This window comes from Panthera onca, chromosome C1 (assembly GCF_046562875.1).
Source record: "Panthera onca isolate mPanOnc1 chromosome C1, mPanOnc1 haplotype 2, whole genome shotgun sequence".
Lineage (NCBI taxonomy): Eukaryota > Metazoa > Chordata > Mammalia > Carnivora > Felidae > Panthera > Panthera onca.
Genome location: NC_138346.1, coordinates 605,864 through 631,442, shown reverse-complemented (window position 1 = coordinate 631,442; position 25,579 = coordinate 605,864). Strand labels below are relative to the sequence as shown.

Below are 25,579 nucleotides of genomic sequence, written 5' to 3'. Positions count from 1 at the left end.
AGCAGGACAAAACAAACGCAAACCCCTTAGTTCTGTCTTCCAAGGGAGGCCCTGCCACAGGCCAAGCGTGTGGCACAGGCCGCAACTTGCCGCCTCCATCGTCAGGGGCCCGTGGGCCTCGTGGTGTCCCCGCCAGCAGGTGGGGGGCGGACACTGGGCCCACAGCCGCCGCGGGCGTGCCGGGGTCAAGGCGTCCTGACCTCTGCTCTGGCCCCTCCCTCTGCCCCTGGGCTGTCCCCAAAGACCAACAGTGTGGGACTTGGTCTCACCCCAGCCTACTTAGAAGCCAACCATCCTTCTCTTTCCTGCTTTGTCACCGTTCACTTTCACACCCACGACTCGAACGGACGTAACACGCGTTCTCGGAAAGCTCAGTACGAGCACTTTTGGAACCATGAATTAGTCAGAACAAAGTACGGCGGCCGGTGAGAAAATGCTACCCGTCTGGAACGTTTGCCCAAGAGCGTGGAACACGCAACGGCTGAGACACAACCCCGTGGCCGGGACCTTCTGGGTGTTCCGGACGCGCCGGGGGCCGCAAACGTACGAAATAGGACCTCTGCCGCAGGCCGCAGCCAACCGCTCTGTAACTGACCACCCGGCTCCGAAAAACCAGAAAAGCCACATTTCAGAAAGTCCATTTAAAGGCATCAGGGAACCACCCCGAAGCCGGGACAAAGGTCCCGGAGAGAAGGGTGTGTGGAGACCCAGCTCGGGGCGGCCCTTCACCCGAGTCGTGCGCCTGCCGTGAGCGGCTGCCTGGACCCCGAGGGGACGGCAGCTCCGATTCGTGGCGCGGTGCTGCGTGGAGCACTCTGCAATTCCACGCCCAGCGAGGAGGAGAGGCCGTGGAAGCGCCGCGGACTTTGGGCTGCCCCCCAGCACCGAGAGTTAACCGGCTATGGGACAGGGAAGGCCAGCTTCGAAGCGACTCAGCCTGCAACGGGCGGGGTGCGCCCCACAACACCCCTCGGTGGGAGACAGCCCCACACAGAGCCTCATGGCACCTGAGGTTTCCACACACAGGGTCTAGAGTCCAAGAGGGAAAGAGAGAATAACTGGCTTAGCAAAGGAGGGAAGAGCAGGACCAGCACGGGTACCGGGAACAGGTGCCCCGGGGTGGGGTTGGGGTGCCGATACCGCCCCGGTCAGGAGACCACACGGTATTCCCTGCGGACAATTTCAGCAGAGAATCGGATCTGCCAGAAAGAATAAGGTGGAAGTTCTGTAACTGCAAAATGTGATAATGAAAATTAAAGCCCCCAAGGTGGATTCGGCAGAAGAGTCGCAGCTGGAAAGCGGCTGGTAGAAAACAGCCGCTGGACCGTGAGGACAGACAGACGGACGGACGGAAAGTCACAGCTCACACGTGTGGCGGAAACCCCAGCACACAGGACAGAACCATACGGCCAGATGTGAGCAGGTCGCAGCTGTAAGACTCGCATGCAAAGTGCATCCGGGCCTAACACTGGCTGCCCCGGGAGAGCAGGGGCCCCTGGGGCAGGGGTGGGGGCAGGGCGGGCGCCAGGATACAGCGGGACAGCACCACAGAGAAATGACAGAACCGTCACCCAAGGTGTTCTCTTCAAAACTGGAGGCAAAATAAAGACGTCTTTAGACAAAAGAAACTCCACAGATTTTGTATCCCCTTAAACAGAAGACCAGAGGGCCCCCCGCACGGAGAAGCAGGGGCAAACGAAGGGCAGGGCGAGAGCAGGCACGTGGGTGGCCACGTGCAGCGAGGCGTGGAAGCGCGCGAGTGGGGAAACTGAGGCAGCAGCATGCTTTGCTTCTGTGAACGGGGGAGGGTGGGAGGGGGCTGACCCACGTCCGGCTCATGGGAGGGGTACGAAAAATGCCTCAGATGACGATGTGCTTGAAAATACCTTCCCTATATTCAAAGTCACACGCCGCTGTGTCAGACACGGTTTCCTTCTGGTCTCCCAGACTCTGACTTGTGACTGAAGGGCGCCAGCCGCGAAAGGCATCCAGTGAACGAAGCTCCCGGGCTCCGTTTTAGCCAAAGGTACTGGTATGTTCTAAGGCGGGACACACACCTGCTCCCCGCAAAGGATGTTCATCTCTGTCTTCGAGTACAAGGAAAGATTTCCGAGGTCACCTGTGAGGAAATCTGACTCCTGCTAAAGTGACAGGAAACACTTCTATTTCCTCGTGAGAAGAAGAAAGATTCCTTTTGCCGTCATTCAGAAAAAGAGGGGTGGAAGATAAAAAGCAAAGTAAAAAGACAACAGGGCAGGGGAGACGCACGGAGTCCGCGTCCCGTATCCCGCAACTTGGAGCGTGTCCCCAGCGCCAGCAGCTGCCGCCCGGGGGTGCTGGTCACACAGTCCCAGGCTGCACCCAGGCTCCAGTGCTGGAGCTTGGGAACCTCGCCCATCTGCAAAGTCCCCCGGTGGCGGTCACCACAGGGCAGACAGCAACACTCGGGAGGACGGGAGAGCACAAGAGGCAGGCCCAGGGGAGCGGAGCACCCAGGACAAGACACACAGACAGACACACAACCGGGGGACCTCATGTGGCACGTAAGCTTCGTCTCACCATATCAGCGCCTGTAATTCCACGTGATTTCTTCTGGAATTTCATTTAAGAACAAACAAGGCTTGGGGCACCTGGGTGGCTCAGTCGGTTAAGCGTCCGACTTCAGCTCAGGTCATGATCTCGTGGTCAGTGTGTTCGAGCCCCGCGTCGGGCTCTGTGCCGACAGCTCGGAGCCTGGAGCTGCTTCGGATTCTGTGTCTCCCTCTCTCTCTGCCCCTCCCCCGCTCATGCTCTGTGTCTCTGTCTCTCAAAAAAAATTAAAAAAAAATACGCCTGGCTTTTACCTTTGAGACCACTTCTCAGGGGACACAGGTGGAGACATGTGGTCTTGCGGTGCCCTCAGCTGAGTGCCCAGGACCACGCTGCACAGGGACGTGCAGGTGAGGCACTGCCTTGTGAGCCACGGGAAAGAGCGAGGCCGCTGCTTATTTACTCTGAGCCCGTGAGAGGCTCCTCAAAACATCTAACACCTGAGGACAACTGGCCTTTTCTGAACGGCTGTCTCTGCATGGCTGGAGGGGCCTCTGGAAATACCACACGGCCCCCCACAGCCCGCCTCACGGTGCAGTGATCCAAGTGTGGCCTCCCCTCACCTCTGCCTCTCCGTGCCAAACCTGCGACGGCCATCCTATTCCAGCGTAAGCAGCGTGGCGACGGGCAGCAGGCGGGCAGGAGACAGGCCTGGGGAGCACAGCCCGACCGCCAGTCCAGGAAGGATGCGGGGCTGGGGAGCGAGGGGCCACCCTGCGCCCACCGCCCCCAGAGCACACTCACTGGGCTCTGGTCAGGTCGGGCACCTCCGGCACGTGCCGTGTGGCCTCCGGAGTGCTGTCAGCCTGTCGCGGAGACGACAGCGGTCACGGCGGAGCACTCGGAGCCAAAGCCAGCAACGGGAGCACCAGCGCACAGGCCCCGAGAGTCGCCCTTCAGGTTCCTTTGGAACTGGAGGCCCTCGGAGGACGTCTCTCGTCCCCCCCTACTGCCGGTCGCTGGAAAGATGTAAAGTCGAGGCAGGCTGCACGCTGCCTTGCTCGGTGGTTCCCACGGCCTCTGCCCGTAGACAGCAATCTGGTAAGCTCGCTCAGAGTAATTCCGTGTTCACCCCAAGTCGGCCACGACAGCGAAGGCATCGTCGAAGACCCATCTGGGCCACAGACAGATCGTCATTTGAGGAACGGGAGGCTGGAAGGAGCCGCTAGCTTCGACAGCTTCAAAGGGGAGCCGGTCCAGGCGGCCCGGTGATCGCAGACGGCACGCTCAGACCGCGGGGAGCCCGGCTCCCGCGCACGCAGCCGGGCCGAGGGCCCACGAGCCTCTGGAGGTGCAGAAGAGTCCCTCTTGACAAACGCCAGTTGTTCTCTTAGCCAAGGGTGCCCATTTTCCCTAGACTGTGCCCACCGCAGGGAAGTGCGCTGCGGCGGGAGGCGCGCTGTGAGAATTTCTTGATGTCTTAATGCTTTCTAAAAGCATGTTTTTCCTTGTTTTGTTCAGTAGAGAAAAGGTGGAAAAGGAAATTCAGGAGGAAGATGGCTTTCACTGTGTGTTAGTTCCTAAAACAAAGAAATCAGGAAGCCACGGTGGTTACCGTGCTCGCCGTAGAGCCGGTTTGATGTGGAGGTGTGGTGGAGGGTGCGGAGGTGACAGGGGCCGAGCTTCACAGCCGCGGGAATCCCGGCGAGCCGACAGCTACCCTCCAGCCGGGCCTGCCGTCATTCCTCGGTGGCCTGCCGCCGGTCCGCACGACCGAGAATCCAAGCGCACGCACGCTCGCCCCCAGCTTACTGAGACACACGACACTGTGTAGGTGCAAAGCGTGGACTGGACGCAGGTGTCTCTGGTGCTAGCCGACCCCCATCACCTCACACAGTTACTTTCTGTGTACGGGGTGTGAGATCTGTAAGATCTACTGTATACAATACGGTAGAAACTGCAGACACCATGCTGGGCATCACGTCCCCACGACTCACTCCTCTTCTAGGTGGACGTCTGTGCCCTTGACCTACAACCTGCTATCCCTCCGCCCCTAGGCAACAACCAGCAGTGTTTCTTTTCCTGCCTTATTTTACTTTAGCACGATCCCCTCGGGGTTTTATCCATGTGGCAGATGACAGGATTTAATTCATTTTAAAATTCTAACATTCCTTGTGTGCGTGTGTGTGGGTGCACGTCGCACACATACTCGCTCTGCCCGTCGGTGCACACGAAGGCTGCTTCCGTGTCTCTGTGAACGGGTGAGGAGTTCACAGTGGGTCCAGGGGGCAGTGTCTGTCTCACGGCCGTAGACACGCAGCTGCTCCACGACTGTAACCAGACCCCTGCCCTGCTGCTCGCGGGCGACAAGGAGAGGGGGTTGCCAGAGTGGGGCGAGGGGGAGGTGAGGGAGAGAGGAAGCCAGGAAGAGAGGTCACTTTGAGAGAAGGCACAAAGACAGAAGGATGAAGAACTCACTTAATAGCTTAACTGGAGACAGAAGAAAGACTTGGTGAAATCGAAAACGGGTCGATAAAAATATCCAAGTTGGGGGCGCCCGGCTGGCTCAGGGGGAGCGTGTGACTCTTGATCTCCGGGTTGGTAGTTCGAACACCATGTTGGGGGTAGAGATTTCTTAAAAATACAATCTTTAGGGGCACCTGGATGGCTCAGTCGGTTGAGCGTCCAGCTCTTGATTGTAAGCTCAGGTCACGATCTCGCCGTTTGTGAGTTCGAGCCCCGAGCAGGACTCTGCCGACAGTGTGGAGCCTGCTTGGGATTCTCTCTCTCCCTCTCTCTGCACCTCCCCTACTCCTGCACATGTGTGCTCTTTCTCAAAAATACATGAACTTTAAAAATAAAACAAAATCTTAAAATTTTTTAAACGTTTATTCATTTTTGAGAGAGAGAGAGAGAGAGAGAGAGAGAGAGAGAGTGTGTGTGTGTGTGTGTGTGTGTGTGTGTGTGTGTGAGTGAGTGAGCGGGGAGGGGCAGAGAGAGAGGGAAACACAGAATCTGAAACAGGCTCCAGGCTCCGAGCTGTCAGCACAGAGCCCGACATGGGGCTCAAACCACGAACCGTGAGATCATGACCTGAGCCGAAGTCAGACGTTTAACCGACTGAGCCACCCAGGAGCCCCAATACAATTTTTAAAATATCCAAACTTAGTATAGAGAAAATAGACTGAAGAATCAACAGCCTCAGGGATGTGTGGTACAAGATTAAATGGCTTGACATATGCTTAACAGCAGTTCCGAGGGGAAAACAGGAATAACTGAGCAGGAAAACAGTTGAAGAAATAATGTCTGAAAACCCCCAAATATGAAAAACACAATCTTACAGTTCCAAGAGTTTCAGGAGACCAGCCCAGGCCCACAGGAGATCTGAAGGGCCGGCACCCCTTTCCCCAACTTCTCTTCCTTTTCCCCTTTTGGGAACCACACATTAGCGACTCGGACAAACCAGGGCATATACGGGGAGGTCAGAGTGTACCTGCACACGCCCAGGGAAAGGCTCAGAAGAGACCTGAGGAGACCTTCAGTTTACGTCTTGGGTGGTTCCTGCGCACAGGCAGTCTACACCAAAAACAAAAACAAACAAACAAAAAACCCACCCCAAAACAGTAAACATAAATAAATGGATGCCCATCCCACGTTCATGGATTAGACGACTCAGTATCAGTAAGATATCAATACTGCTCAGGGATCTACAAAACTAACGAAATCCCTATCAAAGCCCCAACAATATGTTTTGTAGAAACAGAAAAATCCATCCTAAGAGTCACATGGAATTCTCAGGGACCCGGAATAGCCAAAAAAATCCTGAAAAGGAGGAACAAAACTGGAAGACACACACACCTCTTGATTTCACAACAGCGCGGCTCTGGCATACAGACAGACATACAGACGATGGACCAGAACAGACACCTCAGAAACAAGCCCTCACATACGTGGTCAATTTTCAACACAGCTGCCAAGACCACTCTATGTGGGAAGGACGGTCTTTGTAACAAACGGCGCTGGGAAAACTGGACGTCCACGTGCGAAAGAACGAAGCTGGACGCTTCCCTAGCCCCACACACAAAAACTAACTCAACGCGAGTCAGAGACTTCAATGTCACAGCTAAAACAATAAAACCCTTAGAAGAAAACAGCACAAACGCTTCACTGCGCGGGACTTGGCGATGTTTGGACGTGACACTGAATGTAGAGCCAACAACAGAAAAAACAGACAAACCGTAATTCGTGAAAATTACAAATTTGTATGCGTCCAAAGACACCAAACAGTAAAAACAACTCACGAAACGAGAGAAACATCGGCCGGTCGCGTCTCTGGTAACAGAAGGCCGGCTGCCGCCCCAACGGCTCGAGCGGCCGGAGGCTGAGGACGTGGAGGAGGGGGCCTCCCGCACAGCCGCCGTGGGGCTCGGCGTGGGCTTCTTCACGAAACCAGAAACGGGACCGCCGCGCGACCCCGCCAGCCCGCTTTCGGGTCCACGCTCAGAAGAACCGAAAGCGGCGTCCTGCAGATGTCTGTGCACCCACGGTAACCGCCTTCCAGCCGCTACAAGGTGCAGGCGGCCCTGGCGTCCGCCACGGATGAACGGATGAGCAAAATGTACCACATACACACAACAGAGTAGTACGCGGCCCGAAGAAGGAAGTTCGGCAATATCCCACAACACGCACGAACCCTGGGCACGTTGCGCTACGTACAATAAGCCAGTAACCAAAGACACACAGGGTGCGACTCTGCTTGGATGAGGTCCCTGGAGTCGTCAGGCTCGTAGCGCACCGAGTGGGACACGGGGCACCGGGGGCCGTAGGGGGAGACAATGGGGAGTCGTGACTCACGGGGCATAGAGCTTCAGTCTTAGGAAACCCAAGTGTCCTGGGGATGCGCGGTGGTGATGGCTGCTCGATTGCACGAATATACTTAACACCACGGACGCACGTCCGTAAACACAGGTAGGATGTGGGGCGCCCGGGGGGCTCAGTCAGTTAAATGTCTGACTCTCGATTTTGGCTCAGGTCGTGATCTCACGGTTTGTGGGATCGAGCCCTGTGTCGGGCTCTGTGCTGACAGTGTGGAGCCTGCTTGGGATTCTCTACCCATCCCCGCTGCCCCTCCCGTGCTGGTGTGTACATGTGCACTCTCTCTCTCTCAAACAAATACATAAACGTGAGACAATTGCTTGAGAAACGGTCAAGATGCTAAAGTTTGTTGTATGTATTTCATCCCACAGTTTAAAAAAAAAAAAAAAGAAAAAACAAAGTTCGGGAGTGAAATAGTCCCAAGAGACTTGCTGAGAGCAGACTATGCTACGAGAAGGGCCACTGATGTAGGTCTTGAGGATGAAGGGAGATGATACCGCTGGAGACGCAGGGCCACAGGGAGGAGAGGAGAGCAGCACACAGAGAAGCAGTGGGTAATGAGAAGAGGGCACCGTTTCCCCTCAATGTAATTTCCCTGCAAATCAACTATTTAAAGCCAAAAGAACAGTACCGTGAAGATTTATGGTGTGTGTGTGTGTGTGTGTGTGTGTGTGTACTTTTGACATCGATGTTTACACAAACATGTTACGGGTGTGATGACACCGTACAGAAGAAACGGTCAGTGGGACTGCAGAGCGGGAAGAAGGAAGCATCGGCTGTGAAGTCGGATTATCCACAACCAGTGTGAAGGGGCAAATGTCACGGTAGCCTCCGAGCAACCATTAAAAAAACGAGGGAGACACAGTTGAGAAGCTAACAGCCATAGAAACGATGAGACCTCTCATTTGTGACCACGTGGGTGGGCCTAGCATGAGTGAAACAAATCAGCCAAAGAAAGACAGAAACCAGAGAATTTCACTTATATGTGTTATCTAAAAAACAAAACAAGCAAAAAAAGCAGGAAGAGACCCATAAATGCAGACAACGCGCCGGTGGTTGCCAGAGGGGAGGGGGGGGTGCTGGAGAGAAGGGCGCAGGGGAGAGGGAGGGCCAGGCTTCCGGTTCCGGGGCGAAGGAGTCCCGGTGCGGGACCACAGCCAGTGGCGCTGGAGGAGCGTCGCGCGGTGACAGCCGGGAGCTACGCTCGTGGGAGCACGGCGTCCTGCCCACGCTGTCCGGCCACCGCGTTGTACACCTGAGAGTGACGTGACAATGTGTGTCAACTATATTTCAATAAGAAAAAGCGGGGGGGGGGGGGGGGGCACCTGGGTGGCTCAGTTAAGCCTCTGACTCTTGGTTTCAGTTCAGGTCATGATCTCGTGGTTCGTGGGTTACAGCCTGTGTTGGGCTCTGCACCGACCGTACGGAGCCTGCTTGGGATTCTCTCTCTGGCCCTCCCTCACTCTGTCTCTCTAAAAAATAAATAAATAAACATAAAAAAAAAAAACCCTAACAGAATAAGACAGAATGCCAAATATATTTAACCCAAGAGAATGCAGTAAAGGAACAAAAACAAGAAAGAACAAAAAAACAAATCAAGATGGCGGTCTTACAACCAACCATACGAGTAATATTGTTCTTAAATGTAAGTGGACTCAACATTCCAGTTAAAATATAGTTTTTTGACAATAAAAGCAAGCCTACAAGAGATGTACTCTGAATGCAGACAAAGAGGTTCAATGTAGAAAGGTAGGAAGACAGACACGGCACATAGACAACCACCACCGGAGAGCAGGTATGGTTGTTATTCTCCAACTTCAAGGTACACGCAAGTTACCAAGGGTAACATGTCATAAACATGAAATATCATACGTACACATTTAATAACAGAGCTTCGAAGTTGTGAAGCAAAAGCAGGCGGAAGTAAAGGAGAGAATTAGCCTCAATGATTGTTGGAGAGTTTAACACCTGTCTGCAATCAGATAGAACCAGACTCCCTCCCCCAAAAAGTTCAGTAGTATGCTAGAAATCTGAATGACCCCATCAAGCGACCTGACCTAACAGTGTCAGGTCCGCTCACCCGACAACTGTCGACTTCTTACTCATCTGGACTGTGTATGATATATTCACCAAGTTATAGCACACATTGTGGCATAAAGTAACTCTAAGAACATGTTCTCTGGGCTTTACAGAGTTGAATTAGAAGTCACTAGCAATACGATAAGTAGAAAATCCTTAAATATTTGGAAAGTAGTAGCATACCTTCCAAATAATCCAGTTCCAAAAAGAAAGTCACTAGAGAAAATATTTTGAGCTAGGAGGTCGTAAGAACACACTCTACTAGTACCTGAGGGAGGCAGCTGAGGCAGGGCTTACAGGAAAATTCATAGTTTCAAGTGTTACAAGCTAAAAATGGGCTAGATATCAATGATGCAAGTTTCTCATTTAAGAAATCAAAAAACAGGAGGAAATTAAACTCCGGATGATTAGAATAAAAAATAATATGAAGCAAAACTTCTCCAATTTATGTACTTTAGCAATACAAAAATTCAGCAATAACTAAAAATGATAAATCATTACAATCAGGTGGGGTTTACCTGAAGGATGCAAGGTTGGTTCGACATCTGAAAAACTGTTCCTATAACGAATCACATTAAGAGAATAATATAGCAGGGGCGCCTGGGTGGCTTGGTTAAGTGTCTGACTTTAGCTCAGGTCACGATCATGCGGTTCGTGGGTTCGAGCCCCGAGTCTGTGCTGACAGCTCAGAGCCAGGAGTCTGGTTCAGATTCTCCCTCTCTCTCTGTTCCTCCCCCACTCGTGCTCTGTCTCTCTCTCTTTCTCAAAAATAAACAAACATTAAGGAAAAAAAACAACAAAAAAAACATCAATTCCAAAATCATAAACCTTAAAGTAAAAGAGAAAACCATAAAAATTCTTGGAGAAAATGCAAGTTATTCATCTCTGCTGCCTGGCTTGGGCAAAACAACTTACGAAAGGGCATTAAAAGGACAAACCGTAAAAGACAAGACTGGTAACAGAACGTGAAAAGTAAGACACTTTGTTAACGAAACGAAAAGCTAAGTCATCAGCTGGAACGCTGTTACCGTGTCAACGTGCAGACCTTGCATGCAGAACGCGGAACCTTCAGAGCTGGGCGACAGGGGCACAGGATGCGGGCGCTGGCTTCACAGATGAGAAGCGGGCACCAGGAGGGTGCGACCCCGTCAGGCATCCGGGAGTGTGTTTATCAGCACAGGGAATGCCGTCCGCGGCCACTCAAGGACCAGTGCCGCAGAGAGGGCGGCCCGGGGACCGTAGTGAGGTCGCGCTGGGCACCAGTAAGCCTGGCGCCCACGGGACTGGGCGGTGGCAGGCCGAGGTCGTCACCCGAGAAGTGAAACCACGTGTCTGCGTGCAGGAGCACACAGACGCTCGTGACGGCCCAGAGGTGCAAACAAACCAACCCACGTCCGTCAAAGAGAGTAGACAAAGCTGTGACGGACGTGCCCTGGGCATCAAAACACCCAAGCTTCCGCTAAGAGCAATAGCAGGAATGAATCTCAAAAGTGTTTCCCTGAACGAAAGGAGTAAATACTGGATGGTTCCATTCATAAGGGGTCCCAGAAGTCGCACACCTAGTCTGTGGCAACAGAAATCTGGCCCTGGTTGGGGGGCAGGGGCTGGGGGCCGGGCTATTACGGTCTTGACTTACGGGCATGGACACCTCAAGTGTATGCGCTAATTCTACGTAACTATACTTCAAAAGAGTTGATTTTTTTTAAGTACAAAAAAAAAAAAAAAAAATTCTAGTAATCTCTGATAATTAAAACACAGTGGACTGGCCCAGGGTGGACAGGCAGGGCGCCTGGACGGGGAGGGGGGTGGCAGACAGGCAGGGCGCCTGGACGGGGAGGGTGACGCAGGCCCTTCCAGCTGGGGCTGGGACAGCGAGCCTTTTATCCGCACAAAAGTCTAGGTGCGTTGATGAGCTGAAGGGGAGGTTTTAAGTCAAGCTGTTAATGCTTCCGGAAAAAAATACATAGAATACGTATTTTCTGACCTGTGTTCAGGGAAGACTGGTTAATTAGGAAACACCAAAACCTATCCAGAAAGGAGAGCCTGGGAAACTGAACCACATATAATTAAAGTTTAGTAAGAAGAGGAAGTGATACAGACAGGACTGGATACTGGCACCACAAGTAACTGACAAGGAGCTTATATCCAAATTATATGGGGACGAAGCCGGCGGGACACAGCGGACGCGGGTCAGAGGGCCGGGTCAGGACTTCCCAAGAGGAGGGACCAAGCAGGCAGGGATGGACACTGCTCAGCCTCACTGGCCGTCAGAGCAGCCTGACCGCACAAGTCGGCACCTCAGGACGCGGGCAGTTTCTGGAAGGCAGGGCCTCTCTTATCCTCAGTGTCAGATGGGGGCAGGGGCTGGACCCACTGTCTCAGAGCCGTGTGGACAGTGTGGAGTCCTGAACGACCAAACACAGATGGCAAGTAACAGAGAAGGGTGAGGACGGGGTTGGGCTTCAGTGGCAGACAGGCAGGGACCTGTCCCGACACCTGCCACTCCCAGGGGTCTGCAGAAGCCAGGCGTTCTGCCTGCCAGCTGCTGGGAGGACAGACACACACTTCCAGTCCCCGCCCCCCTCCCTTCTTCTGGCCCCACGTGTGAGCTTCTCACTTCCAGGTTCTGTCCATGTCGAGCCAGCGGGGAGGCCAACCCAGGCACCCACCAGCCTTCGGTCGGCCGGGTCACTCTGCGGGGCTGAGCCTTCCTCTGGCCCTGCCCCCACAGGCTTCACCTCACCTCCTCTGTCCTGCAGAGAGGGGCTCCTCTGTTTCCTAAAGCCCAAAGTCAGTTCTCCAGCAAAAATAAAGCTCCCCCCACCTCCACAAAACCCCGATAAAATAAGTAACCTCTGGCAAGTACCAGCAAGAAAAAGAGACAACGGTCATACGCAAAAGATCAGAGAGGTAAGGTGGACACAGAATGGCAGAGAGAGACCAGTACGTGTCACTTCTTCCTCAAACTTGAAAACCTAGAAGAAAGGGCACCTTTCCCGGGAACCGTGAGGGGAGGCTGCCAACGGAGCAACGAGGGAGAGGGTCGGGCAAACAGGGAGGGAAGCAGGGGCCGCCCAGGCTGGGCCCAGATGCTGTCCTCTGGACACCCACCAGGAACAGGCAATTTCCACGGGGCTCCCTCCTTGTCAGGGAATGGAAACCACTAAAAAGCTCCCAGCTCACTCTGTGAAAAACTGATACCCAAATGGATAATAATTCCTGAAAATCGTGCAAGTAGGAGCTACCCTCAAAAAGCAGGCACGCCTCAACACTTAGAAGTTATTATTCTGATTCACTGCGTCAACAGCTTCAATGAGAAAAAACACAGAATCCTCCCAAAAGAGGCTGCAAATGCATTTGGTGAAACTCAAAACCCCTTCCTGAATATAATTCTTACCATAGTAAAAACACAGTAGAAACAGGATGTCCTTACCCGACCAGCCCACGAGCCCCTCACGGGGTGAGCGCCAACACACGTCTCTGCTCGGTCAGGGTTGTGCCCAAGAACCAGCTGTCAGATGTGACAGACACGTCCCAGTTCAGCACAGGTGGACAGAAACCAGAGCCCTCCCACCACCAACGGCAATCAGAAGGCGAAGCCACATGCCGTCGGTACAGCCACGAACGCTAGAGAGGACCACGACGTCACCTGCCATGAAACGTCCAACACCTACATAACTACACAAGATTATAAAGAAAGAAACTTGGGGCCCCCGAAAGAGCGCAAACTAGACCTGAAACCATGGCAACACAGCCCCGAGCCGCTGTGTGCTGCTGCAGACGAGGAGGCCGCTTCTCCCCGGATTCATTCGTGCACTTGTGCAGCCCAGCACATACGGCTCATGCAGAAGAGGAAGTGCTGAAGAATTCACCAAGGAAATTTAGAGAAAGGAGTATTGGGAACCTACGTTATTGAACAATTTTAAATTACTGTCAGTGAGGAGGCAGACAGACAGACGGACACTTCCTCTCCCATCTGTGGGATGGGCCCGAGCCAGGCAGGACACTTCAGGTCTGTGGGGCACTGGTCACCACGGGTCTGTACACGGCATCACGGGAAAACAAATCTGGGACGGACTGGGGTCTGAGTGTGAAAAGCTACAAGAGTGTGGGGAAGGGAGGGATGCTTGGATACTCTGGTCATCTGAGCAGAAACACCTCCCAGAGCCAGAACCCAAATCCAGACGCCATGGAGGGAAAGACCCCTGGAGGGAGCGACAGGAAAGCTCACAACGGGTGGTGGAGCACGGCACAAACCAAACTACCACGTGCCACCAAACGGGGACTGTGTCACATAAGCAGCAGACACGGGGGTACCAGCCACGCACACAGAAAGCGCCCGTAAGTGACAACGCACACAACACAGGCAAGGACCGCGAACGTCAAGTAGGAGAGGAGACGTGGGGACGCTCGCTGCATCCACGAGTTCAACGTAAACACGGCCGAGATGCCGTCTTCGATCCGTCAGGCTTGCGAGGGCCAGTAAGTCTGCGAGCAGCGCTGATGAAGGAGCAGCGAGCCAGGTGCCCTCACGCAACGCTGGTGGGAACGCGGCGGTCAAGAAAAGCACTTTAACGGAATCTGTCACGATTTAAAATGTGCCTTTGACCCAGCAATTCAATCGGGAGAAATCTCGCAGAAGCGGACAGCACAAACGCAGAAGGACGTGTGTGCCCGAAAAACGGCAAACCCGAGGCCCCCGCCCGCTGGCCAGGGACCAGGTGTCTGAATGGTGGCACACCCCCATGCGGGCACGAGAAAGCACGGGCAGACAGGCTCGGTCAAGCAGAAAGGCAGACTTCAGGCCGAGGGATGGGCCGTGACCCTGGCCCGAGTGCGTGACGGTGGCGAGGGCACCCGTGAGGGGACTGCGGTGTGGACTCACCTGCTCCACGTGGGGCTCCTTGGCGAAGGAGATCCTGGCGACGGAGTGGGACGTGATGCATAGCTCCTGCCCGTTCACCTCGCCCTCCTCCACCTCCACGATGCCTGCGGGACCGCCAGTCCTCAGTGTCCCGCCCGCGGCTTCCTAGGCCGCTGCTCCCACCACCGGCCTTTGCACCCCAGGCTTCGACAGGTCTGAACTTTGAAGCCATCGAGGCAACGACCTGTCCCCCTGGCCAGCACAGAGACTCCCAGGCGTCGAGGGGGAAAGACTCACGGGTCCTCTTATAGCTGGGGCGGGGGGGGGGGGGGGGTCCGTGGAGGGTCATTCTCTCCGGGGGTGCCCTGACCCTGGCCCTGCCCTGGGCCCCATGAAAAAGGCCAGGAGGCATCCCCCTCCCGGCCGTTTGCTGCCCCCTCGACCTCCAGCTCACTACTGCCTTGGGCAGGCCCACCCCAAGTCGGGCTGGTTCTGACTGTCCACCTGCTTCTAGGAAGTGAGCCTCACTTGGACCAGTGAGCAAGGTTAAAGGTCAAGCAGGTGTGATTTGAGTAATTTCCAATTAATCAACCCTGTGAGCTATCTTAGGGTGGCCTGGCACTGGGGGCAGTGCGGACTTCCAGAGAACCTCGGGCCACGTGTGGGCCTCCTGGTCTGGTTCCCTCCACGCAGCCCCAGCCTACGGGAAACACCCGTGTGCAGCTCAGGGGAAAAGGGGATCCGCAGCCCCTGCCACCAGCTCCCTCCCGCCAGCCCCACTGGGCCTGTCCGAAGGCCTGATGCTTCCCAGAGGTCACTTGCAGAGTGGCAGGCGGGACGCAGATGCCACCTCTGGCGCTGGCCACCCCTCTGCTGGCACGCGGGCAGGGGGCGGGCCGTCCAGGGACAGTACCTGTGTTCTGGGCGCTGACGAAGGCCACCTTGTTGGTGTCGGGCTTGAGGCGGATGAAGCCACACTCCCTGTGCATGGGCTTGTGCGTGTCCGGGTGGAAGGCGTTGAACCTAGCGGGCAGGAGGGTGAAGGCCCAGGTAGCGGATACCCCCGAGACAGGGCCGGGCTGTGTGCACGTGCCCGTCTCACTGTACGAAGCCCCCACCCACCAAATGCTTCTTGATCACGTGGAAAATGCAGAGACACATAAAAGACACGGCCCAAGAGACACGAGAGGCCACGTGTGTGGCCCGGCTGCCAGGTACGTCGGGACTTTCTGTCTCCGACCCAGAAGCCGCTCCTCTAGGTGCCACCTGCCCTCGCTCTCGTCTGTGTCCCCGTCTTCCCGACCATCACGACTGACAGTGACCTTGATGACAGAAACTCGGTCTCCATAGTTTAGGCACGCGCCTCCCGCAAGGCTTTTCAGTCCCACGCGCCCCACGAGCACAGTCGAATCCCGCCCTCACCCCAGGCTTTGCCTCTTGGGAGCTATTATCGTGCTCGGGGGTCCCACCAACCCCCACGTAAGACACAGCAGGCACGAAGTCAGGGTGCTGACAGAGGACCTCAAAGGCCGTGCGCTTGGCTGTGTGGCACGAATCTGAGAACCACGATACCAACCGCTTCTCTGAGACCTCACACGGCTCGGCTCAGGGGGGAATTCCAGGAAAGGCATGTTCGTCATTTTATTCTCAGTGACACGGGGGTGGCTGGTCTCCATACAGGACCGCGGCAGACACTGGGAACTTAACCGAGTGCCGGCACCACTGATGGTGTGTTTGCATCAACACGCCCGAGGCTTTGTGGTCGGCCGCGTGTCTTCAGAAACGCGACCACCAGAAAGCACCTCGTTACCCACTGTGCGGCCAGATTCGGGGCAGGAAGAGGGCGCGTCTCCGAAATACAACCAAGTTCCTTTGTGTCTTCCCACCCGGCGCCCGCCGCTCCGTCCCCGGCCCGGACCTGCTCTCGCACGCGGTCGGGGGCACACTTACGAGAAGTTCAGCACGGGCTGGCCCACGTGGGAGATGTACACCTCCTCCAGGTACCGGAAGGGCTGCAGCGTCGGGAAGGTGCCGGCTCCCGGCGGGTCGGACAGCCAGGTGCCCAGCATCCAGGACAGCGGCTCCACCACCGGGTTCATCGTGGGGGGCTCTGAGGACAGAGGGAAGAGGCGGTCAGTGGGCTCCGTGTCCACGCTCGGTGAGGGAGCACGCCCTCGTGCGGACAGCAGAGCTGGTGCCTCCGTGAACGCGCACCAGCCGGCCGTTGAGCCGGGGAAAGACAGTCAGCAAATGTCATCTTGTCAGATGCAGCTCCCACACGGGGGAGACGGCAAGAGGGCCTGGAGGTGGGCGGGGCCGAGGCCAAGTCCAAGGAAGACAGGACCCGCGGAGGAGGGCTGCCCTGCGCCAGGCTGGCGGCAAGAAGTGGGAACAGCTGTGGGTGGAAAACGGCGGGTCGCCCCTCCACCGTGGGAGCCCGCCCAGGCAGACACAGGTGGCCGGGGAGGGGTTGGGGGGGAAACCCGCTCCTTCCCCCAGCTGGCCGGCTCCTCCCGGCCTCTGCAGATGGCCTGTGGACAGCTGGGGGTGAGCATGGCCATAAGACTTTCGTAGTTAGACGACAAGAGAAAAGTGAAGTCGGGACTTCGGCTACCACCTATGGTGGAGACCAGGAATAAAAGCTTCATAGTCAAAGGTCTGGAGTGGGACAGAGCAGACAAACACCCTGCCCACGGGGACACCGGTGTCCCACCGAGGGAAGAGAGCAGTCCACCAAGAAATAAGAAAAGGATGCTGAGTGTGTGGCGAAAGAGGCGACAAGCCGAAAGGGGGTGGGGGGGTGTGGCATTTGAGCTTGAAACTTCGAGGGCGGAGGACGGCTCCCTGAGATGCGTGCAGAGGCCGCGGTGGGAGTGGGCCTGTGGCCGCTCCGGGACACGGAGGCTTCCTCAGGGCCAGCCGGGCCAGATCCTGGAGGACCCTGGGGACGTCTGAGTGGGAGACGCGGGGGCAGCCGTGCCTGGTGGCGGAAGAGGGCGGCCTGGGCCCCGTGTCGCCGGTGGAAAGGGCCAGATCCCAGGGGTGCCCTGCAGGGAGAGCCAGCTGCACGCACTGATGTCTGGGATGCAGGGCTGGCGAGCAGCGCCCGAGGTTCAAGGCATCAGGGAGACAAGGGGAGAGCAAAGCTCGGATGGTCTGGGCCTGCGGTTCTCAGAATAAACAGAAATCGCTGTTTTTCAGCCAGCCAGCCAGCCAGCCACAGCCTCTGAGAGGCTCTCTGTCCAGCGGACCCTGTGTCGCATCCAGGGCAGCACTTGGAGCCGCTGTCCAGGCCCCACCTGCTGGTCCAGTCCCCTCTGAGAGCAGTGCCCGCCTGGGCTGGTGAGCATGGCCCTTCCCCTGGGCAGATAGCCTAGGGTGGCGGTGGTGGAACTGCAGCCAGGCCCCGTGGGCCTGGGATGAGGGGGAGGGAGACAGACAGGGAAGGACCCAGAGAAGGAGGGAGGCAGACGGACAGACATAGAGAGACAGACCGGAAAGGACCCAGAGACGGAGGGAGGCAGATGGACAGACATAGAGACAGGGAAGGACCCAGAGACGGAGGGAGACAGAAGGACGGACACAGAGACAGATCGGGAAGGACCCAGAGACGTGGGGGAGACAGACAGACAGACAGACAGACACAGACATAGAGACAGACAGGGAAGGACCCAGAGACGGAGGGAGACAGACGGACAGACACAGAGACAGGGAAGGACCCAGAGACGGGGGAGAGACAGACAGACAGACAGACAGACAGACACAGACCTAGAGACAGACAGGGAAGGACCCAGAGACGGAGGGAGGCAGACGGACAGACACAGAGACAGGGAAGGACCCAGAGACGGGGGAGAGACAGACAGACACAGACATAGAGACAGACAGGGAAGGACCCAGAGACGGAGGGAGACAGACGGACAGACACAGACATAGAGACAGACAGGGAAGGACCCAGAGACGGGGGAAGACAGAAGGACATAGAGAGACAGACAGGGAAGGACCCAGAGACGGAGGGAGACAGACGGACAGACACAGAGACAGATCGGGAAGGACCCAGAGACGTGGGGGAGACAGACAGACAGACACAGACATAGAGACAGACAGGGAAGGACCCAGAGACGGAGGGAGGCAGACGGACAGACACAGAGACAGGGAAGGACCCAGAGACGGGGGAGAGACAGACAGACAGACACAGACATAGAGACAGACAGGGAAGGACCCAGAGACGGAGGGAGACAGACGGACAGACACAGACATAGAGACAGACAGGGAAGGACCCAGAGACGGGGGAAGACAGAAGGACATAGAGAGACAGACAGGGAAGGACCCAGAGACGGAGGGAGACAGACGGACAGACACAGAGACAGGGAAGGACCCAGAGACGGGGGAGAGACAGACAGACAGACACAGACATAGAGACAGGGAAGGACCCAGAGACGGAGGGAGACAGACGGACAGACACAGACATAGAGACAGACAGGGAAGGACCCAGAGACGGAGGGAGGCAGACGGACAGACATAGAGAGACAGACAGGAAAGGACCCAGAGACGGAGGGAGACAGACGGACAGACACAGAGACAGGGAAGGACCCAGAGACGGGAGAGAGACAGACAGACAGACACAGACATAGAGACAGACAGGGAAGGACCCAGAGACGGAGGGAGACAGACGGACAGACACAGACATAGAGACAGACAGGGAAGGACCCAGAGACGGGGGAAGACAGAAGGACAGACACAGAGACAGATCGGGAAGGACCCAGAGACGTGGGGGAGACAGAGACAGACAGACACAGACATAGAGACAGACAGGGAAGGACCCAGAGATGGAGGGAGACAGATGGACAGACAGAGAGACAGGGAAGGACCCAGAGATGGGGAGAGACAGACGGACAGACAGAGAGAGCCGGGTTATGCTCTTTCTTGCCTCAAAATCTCTCTGGGGATCTCTCTGAGGGAACAGGGTTGGTAGGTGAGCATTATCACCTCTTTCAGAAAGGAATAAAAAACGACAACAGAGATAATTGAAAACGCTTTCCCTGGCCTTGGCTCTCAGGGAAGTCAGGTCACAGACACAACCCACGGCCACCAAAATGCGCAGGAGGGCTGTGTGGGGGCTGGGGTGGCCCTGGGACCCTGCCCGTGTTCACAAACAGCAGGAAAGGAGCCGGGCCCCTGGCGGGTGCCACTGACCTTCAGGGACACAGGACCCCCCGCCCCCCTGCTTCATGAGCACCCTGCATTCCCGTCAGACTGTGCCAACCGCGGGAGCCTGAGAGTGGACGTGGGGCCTGGAGCCCGAAGACTGAAGTAGCACTGACCCCCACCAGGGCCCAGAGGAGGCCGTGAGTGTAGGCTCTGCACACAAGTCTGCACGCACGGGTCTGTACCCAGTCTGTGCACACGGCTCTGGCCCACGGGTCTGTGCATATGGGTCTGTGCATATGGCTCTGTGCCTGCTCTGTGCACACGGCTCTGCCCCCACGGGTCTGCGCACATGGGTCTGTACAGACGGCTCTGCGTGCCCACTCTGTGCACACGGCTCTATGCACGGTGAAGCAACCACCTCCAGGAAGAAATGCAAGAATGTGGGAGAGAAGCGGCAGGAGAGCAGGAGAGGTGAAACTCCAGCAGAAAGAAGTCGGGAGAGACGCATCAAGAAGCTGGGAGTGGAGGTGGACGAGGACAGCATGGCACTCACGGCAGACACGCGCTACAGAGGACAATGAGAAGAGTGAAACGAAAACAAAGTCAAGAGGTTTGGAGACTTGGGCTGGGGGCGTGTGCAACATGCAGCCTGTGCAAAGACAGGTGCGGGGAGAGGGTGGGGGAGGGGGGAGAGGCTATGGCGGGGGGGGGGGGAGGGGGAGAGGGGAGGGGGGACCTGGGCCGCGCGCGAGTCCCACGGCTGGGTGTCCTCCTGTGAGAGGACGACACGCGTCCACGTGGCTGCTGTTCACAGCTGCTGGATGCAGAAACCTCCCAGCGGCTTCCGGCCGACGAGTGGGTGAGCACGACGTGGCACAGCCAGACGGAGGAACAGTATCCGTCATAAAAAGGAACGAAGAGGGCACCTGGGGGCTCAGTCCGTTAAGCGTCTGACTCTTGATTTCAGCTCAGGTCATGATCTCATGATTCGTGGGACAGAGCCCCACGTCGGGCTCTGCAGTGACAGCACAGGGCCTGCTTGGGAATCAATCAATCAATCACACTCTCTCTCTCTCTCTCCCTCCCTCCATCCCTCCCTTTGCCCCCTCCTGCGCGTGCGTGCTCTCTCTCTCGTAAATAAACTTAAAAGGACTGAAGCACTGACTAATGCTACCACGTGGATGAACCAAGAAAAAGACCACGCACCCTGATTCCACTCATATGAAACGTGACAACAGGCGAGCCCGCAGAGGCCCAGAGCGGACCCACGGTTCCTCCGCAGCAGCGTCCGGCAGATGCTAGTGCCACACTTACAAGATGCACGGGGAGAGTGAGCGTCACGGATTTGGTAGCTGCCACAGGTGTGTCTGACACAGCCGCTCACGGCCCCACGTGGACATCTGGAGGCGCTGGTCCACTGAGATGTGCTTTAAGGCTAAGACACACACGGATTTCAAAAACTCAGCATAAAAAGGACTTCAGACATCTCAGTAACTTTTAGGTTCCGATGGTTATGTATCGAAGTAACGTTTCAGGTAATATTGGGTTAAATAAAATACAGCATTAAAGTTCACTTCACCTGTTTCTCTTTACCTTTTTATTTTTAAGCAGGTTCCAGGCCAAACGTGGGGCTTGAACTCCCAACCCTGAGATCAAGAGTCGTACGCTCACTGACTGAGCCAGCCAGGCGGCCCTCTCTTTACCTTCTTAGTGTTGCTACAGGACAATTTCAAACCACGTCCGAGCTCACGCTGTGCTCCTGTTGGACGGCGCCGTGATGGACGGTCTCTACACTAACACTCAGGGATCTCCGCTACAGCGAATTCTGGGACACCACCAAAGGACAGCCTTCGCCAGGCAGCCACAGGGAAGTGACAGCAAAGGGATTCCCAGAAAGTCATGGAAGCGTTCCCCAGGAGAAGTGGTCCCAGGTGGTGGCCGCCCTGACCATGCCCGAGGTCTACCCCCGAGTGGCGACGTCACCGAGGCGGGCAAGCCAAGCACAGACCAAGTGGGGAAGGTTTTACTCTAAAAACATACGCCATGGTACAATATAAAAAATAAGGCAGAGCTAAAGCCACACGTACCGGAACTCACCTATGAAAAGGAAAAGCTTTTCACACTGGATCACAGAGCAAGACCTTCAACTCTTGCTGCAAAGGAGAGATTCACCAGACAGAATCACTCAGAAAGGCATTTCAGAGCCAGGCAAAGGTGGGCCCAAGGGAAAGCTAGCATCGTGCTCCCGTGGTGAGGGAACATGAACTTCCACCCAAGATGCGTTAGAACAGACAGAGCACGGCTCTCCAGAGCGCTCAGGGTCCCGGTCCCGGCGAAGACCCCGCGGTCAGGAAGACGCAGGCGACCAGCAGCAGCCGTGACAAAGCAGAAACTACTGACGACACACAGATGCTCACAGGAAGAAACCAGCAGGAACCGTGGTTCGTGTGGGTCCGAGAGAACAGCACGGCACGGAGGGCTCACTCCATACGACTAGAGAGCTAGTTCTGAGCGAGCGACGCTGTGCTCCGCGCCCGAGACTGCAGAATCTCCTCTCCAAGCCTCACGAAAACTGACCTTGTAAATGGTCAGAAAGTAAAGAGAGTCCCCACCATGTCGTCCGACCGCAGCGCAGCAAGGCTATGAAAACATGATCAGATTTCCCTCAAAAATGTCATGCCACAAAAGAGACCATGTACGTAATCTGCGTTTCTATCTGCATGAAATTCTAGAATAGGTAAACGGGTGTGGGGTGGGGACTGGGGCAGGAGGGCACGGAGATCCGGGGACTCTGGGTGATGGCATCACATAGGAGTCACGGAGGGACACCCAGGGCTGTTTTACTTATATTAACTGTACCTCAGTGAAAACATTCAGATGTGAAACTTCCACAAAGCAAACAAACATGAAAAGAAAAAAACAATCTGAGCCTGGGAACGCCTTCCCAGGACCTGTTTACTGTCACCACAGCACAGGTTCATGAGTGGCCAGGTGACTCCAACCTCAGCTGGCACTTCAGGGGGCAGCCTAGCCTCCCAGGGCCTCTGGTCTGTGCTGGCCGACTGCTGCCCACAGGGAGACAGCCTTCTCTTGCAGATTGTTTTGGTGTTTTAAGAAAGTCTAGAACTACTGACCTGGGGGTAAAATACCCCTATTTCTGAAGATGCATTTGAATGACAACTGCAGCTTACAGTGTGAGGTGTGGTTCGGTGAGTCAGTGGTCAGGGCCCGGGCATATGGACGTCCTCCCAACACCCCTGCAGGGGCCCGGGGGTCTGCTGGGCCTCCTCCCCCCGCAGGTGCTGGCCCTGGAACCACTGAAGGTGATCCTCAGAGGATCTGGGGGCTTTCTGCGTCAGCCCTCACTTGCCAGTAGGCAAGACAGGTGTCTGCACAAGCAATTCTGACAAAGTGACACCAGAAGGGGGGGAGGGGGAGAGGGAGTGGGGGGGGGAGGGAGGGGGGAGGGAGCGGGAGGGGGGGAGAGAAGACAGGAACAGCACACAGGTGGAAAAGGTGCTCCGAGATCTTGTGAAGGGTGGGGGACGGGGGACTGCGACCGCCCACCCAGCTAACGCAGGCAGATGCAGGCGGAGCCTGGCCCATCCCAGCAGCCCTGGACTGCACCCTCTCTACCTCTGGGGTGCTGATGCAGGGCCTTGGGACAAGACAGCAGCACCCCAGGTGGTCTGCTAGCACGGGTCTGGCCCGTTCCCTCTTTCCTTGGTGACGACGACTGCGGGCCAGAGTGCAGGTGCTGTGCTGTGGGGGCTCGGGCAGGGGACAGGGGACCGGGGGGAGGGGCTGGAGTGGGTGACTACGGCTGGGTGAGGTGACACAGAGGGACAGCCTGCCCAGGGTGGGGACCAGGGAGGTGGGCTGCGGGGACTCATACCGGAAGCCCGGAGGACAGAATCGCCGGAACCACAAAATGGGAAGGGGGCTTCAGAGGCGATGCGGGCCAGGAAGAGTGGAGGAGAACAGGGATGGGTGGGCGGGTGCGGGTCAGGGGGAAAGCCCAGCAGGGGCCGGTGTCCCAGGCTGGCAGCCCGGAGGGGGATCGGGGCCAAGGGTGGACATCACCACAGGACAGGTCAAAACCCCCAGAGGGGTGGGCTCAGCAGGGTCACAGCACCGGGACCCGGGGTGAGAGGGTGTCTTCAGGAGAGCAAGTGGGAGAGACAGCTGAGGGTCTAACTTCTGCCTCTAACCAGTCTGTGTAAACCCGTTCGGTGGGCTTTGCAGCGGCGGGAGGGTGCACAGTAGGTCACGCAGAGCCTCCGTACAGGAGGCTCAGCAAGCCCTTGGGGAGACAAGACGCACTCAGACGCCAGTGGTTTCTGAGGCCCACAGAACTCGCCTGATGGACCTGCAGAAGCCCCTCTGACGCGCCACATTCAAGCGGAAGGAAGCAGTGTTTCTTTGGCAACGCGAAGTTTCTGGAATGACTCTTCAAAGAAACACCATTTTGAGCAGCAAAAGTCAGAACCTGCGTGGAAGGTGCGTGCCATTAAGCCAATGTCAGGAGACTCTGGGTCGCCTCGCCCAGGGTCCACGACCAGCACGCACGTCCACCAGACCTCCAGCCCCAGGAGGCGTGGGATTCTGCCACGGAGAACCTAACTGCTCTGAATTAGGTTCTTCAAACGTAGTTCTCCCGGCTTCCTGGCAACTTGCTCTCGGCTGTGACGAATTTTAATTGAATAAGGATGACGGGGCAGGCACTAACCCGCCGGTGGTGGGCAGGGGGATTCCACGCCTCCTGCCAGGTCTGGTGCCCCCGGACGCCGCCCCCCGGCACGGGGTGAGCCAGGTCCTCGGCACCTGCACCCCTGCCCACGGCCCTGCCGCCACCGTGTCTCCTCCTGTTTTCAATGAAGCGGTGCAGGGGACGACCAACAGGGAAATTCTAAGATCCAAATGTCAAGTTACGTGAAATATGTCAAAATCCATCCAATCACATCCCTAAGACTGGTGTCTTTCACTCCATGTAAATCATACTTCATTAGAAAAATGAAAGTAAGATAAACTTGAAAGTCAAACAAACGAGCATAAGAAGTAAGGGATTTCAGCCTATTTGCCACTTTCTACCTCTTCAAGTAAATCAGACAGGCTTTTAGTTTCATTTTTTTCTTCTTTTATTAAAACCTCAACCGAAACGCAAAAACAAAAATTTAAATCTTCTCCAAGAAATTTAAATTTTCGTTTGTTGGCCCAAGACAGCAAAAGCAGGCTTACCCATCACTAAGTTTTCTGAACTCCAGACACCGTCAAGGTTCTTCAAGGTTGTTCTCTGCCAACTGACGGAAACGTTTGCACCTGGTTACTAACAGCTTGGCAGGAAGGGAGTGCCAAGCCGAAGAGTGCATTCTGGGAAGTGTAGTTCCAGCCGGGAGAGGACAAGGACACCCGGAGGTGACCGAACTGGGATCTGGGAGGAGATCATTTCGGGGCTTAGGAAGGTGGGACCTGCCAGGGAGTGAGGAGTGGGGCCTCGGCCCTGCACTGCCTCCCCCGGGGGCCACGGAGGGAACCCATCCCTTTAACGGGGAAGCAGGCGGAGCCAGGCACATGGCAAAAGCTGTTTCTGTAAGTCACCCTGGAAACTCCTGATGCGTCCCTTTGCATCTATCTCCTAGAGGGCCGGTGGACACTCATCTTGGCTCTGACACGGGTGCTCAAGACTGCTGTCTCTCCTGGCAAAGGTGTCAGCAGACAGGCCCAGGACCCCAGCGACAGGAAACAAGCAGACACGCTCGCTGGGGACGGACGCCTTCCTGGCGCCTCCCACCCTCCCCCTGCTTTGTGTTAGCAGACGGCAGTGTTTCCGACACCGGCTGCAAACACGAGAGACAGAGGGCCCAGGCCGCCGTCGCCTGGCTGGCGCTGGCCGTCCCGGCGGAGCAGACACTGTCCTGGCCCCGTGACCGCTCGTACCGCACCTGCCCGGCGCCTCAGGGGAAGCTGTTCTTTTGAGATGGTGGCAAGGCCCTCACTTTATTACTCGTCAGATGAAAAGGTGTTCGCGCACAGGGAAAAAAGAAAGGACAGGAAATAGGGCAAACGTTCCTGTAAAATACAGAA

General features: G+C 56.2%; 1 protein-coding gene across 5 annotated transcripts in view; it reads right to left on the bottom strand.

Moving 5' to 3' along the window:
- THAP4 (THAP domain containing 4) overlaps nt 1-25,579 on the bottom strand; it is a 41,912-nt gene that overhangs the window by 269 nt on the left and 16,064 nt on the right. For 3 of the 5 annotated variants that reach the window (XM_060624420.2, XM_060624419.2, XM_060624421.2), the window contains exons 3-5: nt 16,298-16,457; nt 15,261-15,370; nt 14,369-14,472 (exon numbers count right to left, since the gene is read on the bottom strand). In XM_060624420.2, the coding sequence (XP_060480403.1) occupies nt 14,369-14,472; nt 15,261-15,370; nt 16,298-16,457 (374 nt within the window). Of the gene's footprint in view, nt 1-5; nt 4,110-14,368; nt 14,473-15,260; nt 15,371-16,297; nt 16,458-24,733; nt 25,435-25,579 lie in introns of those variants that run through there. The other 2 variants (XM_060624423.2, XM_060624422.3) reach the window with 2 other exon arrangements.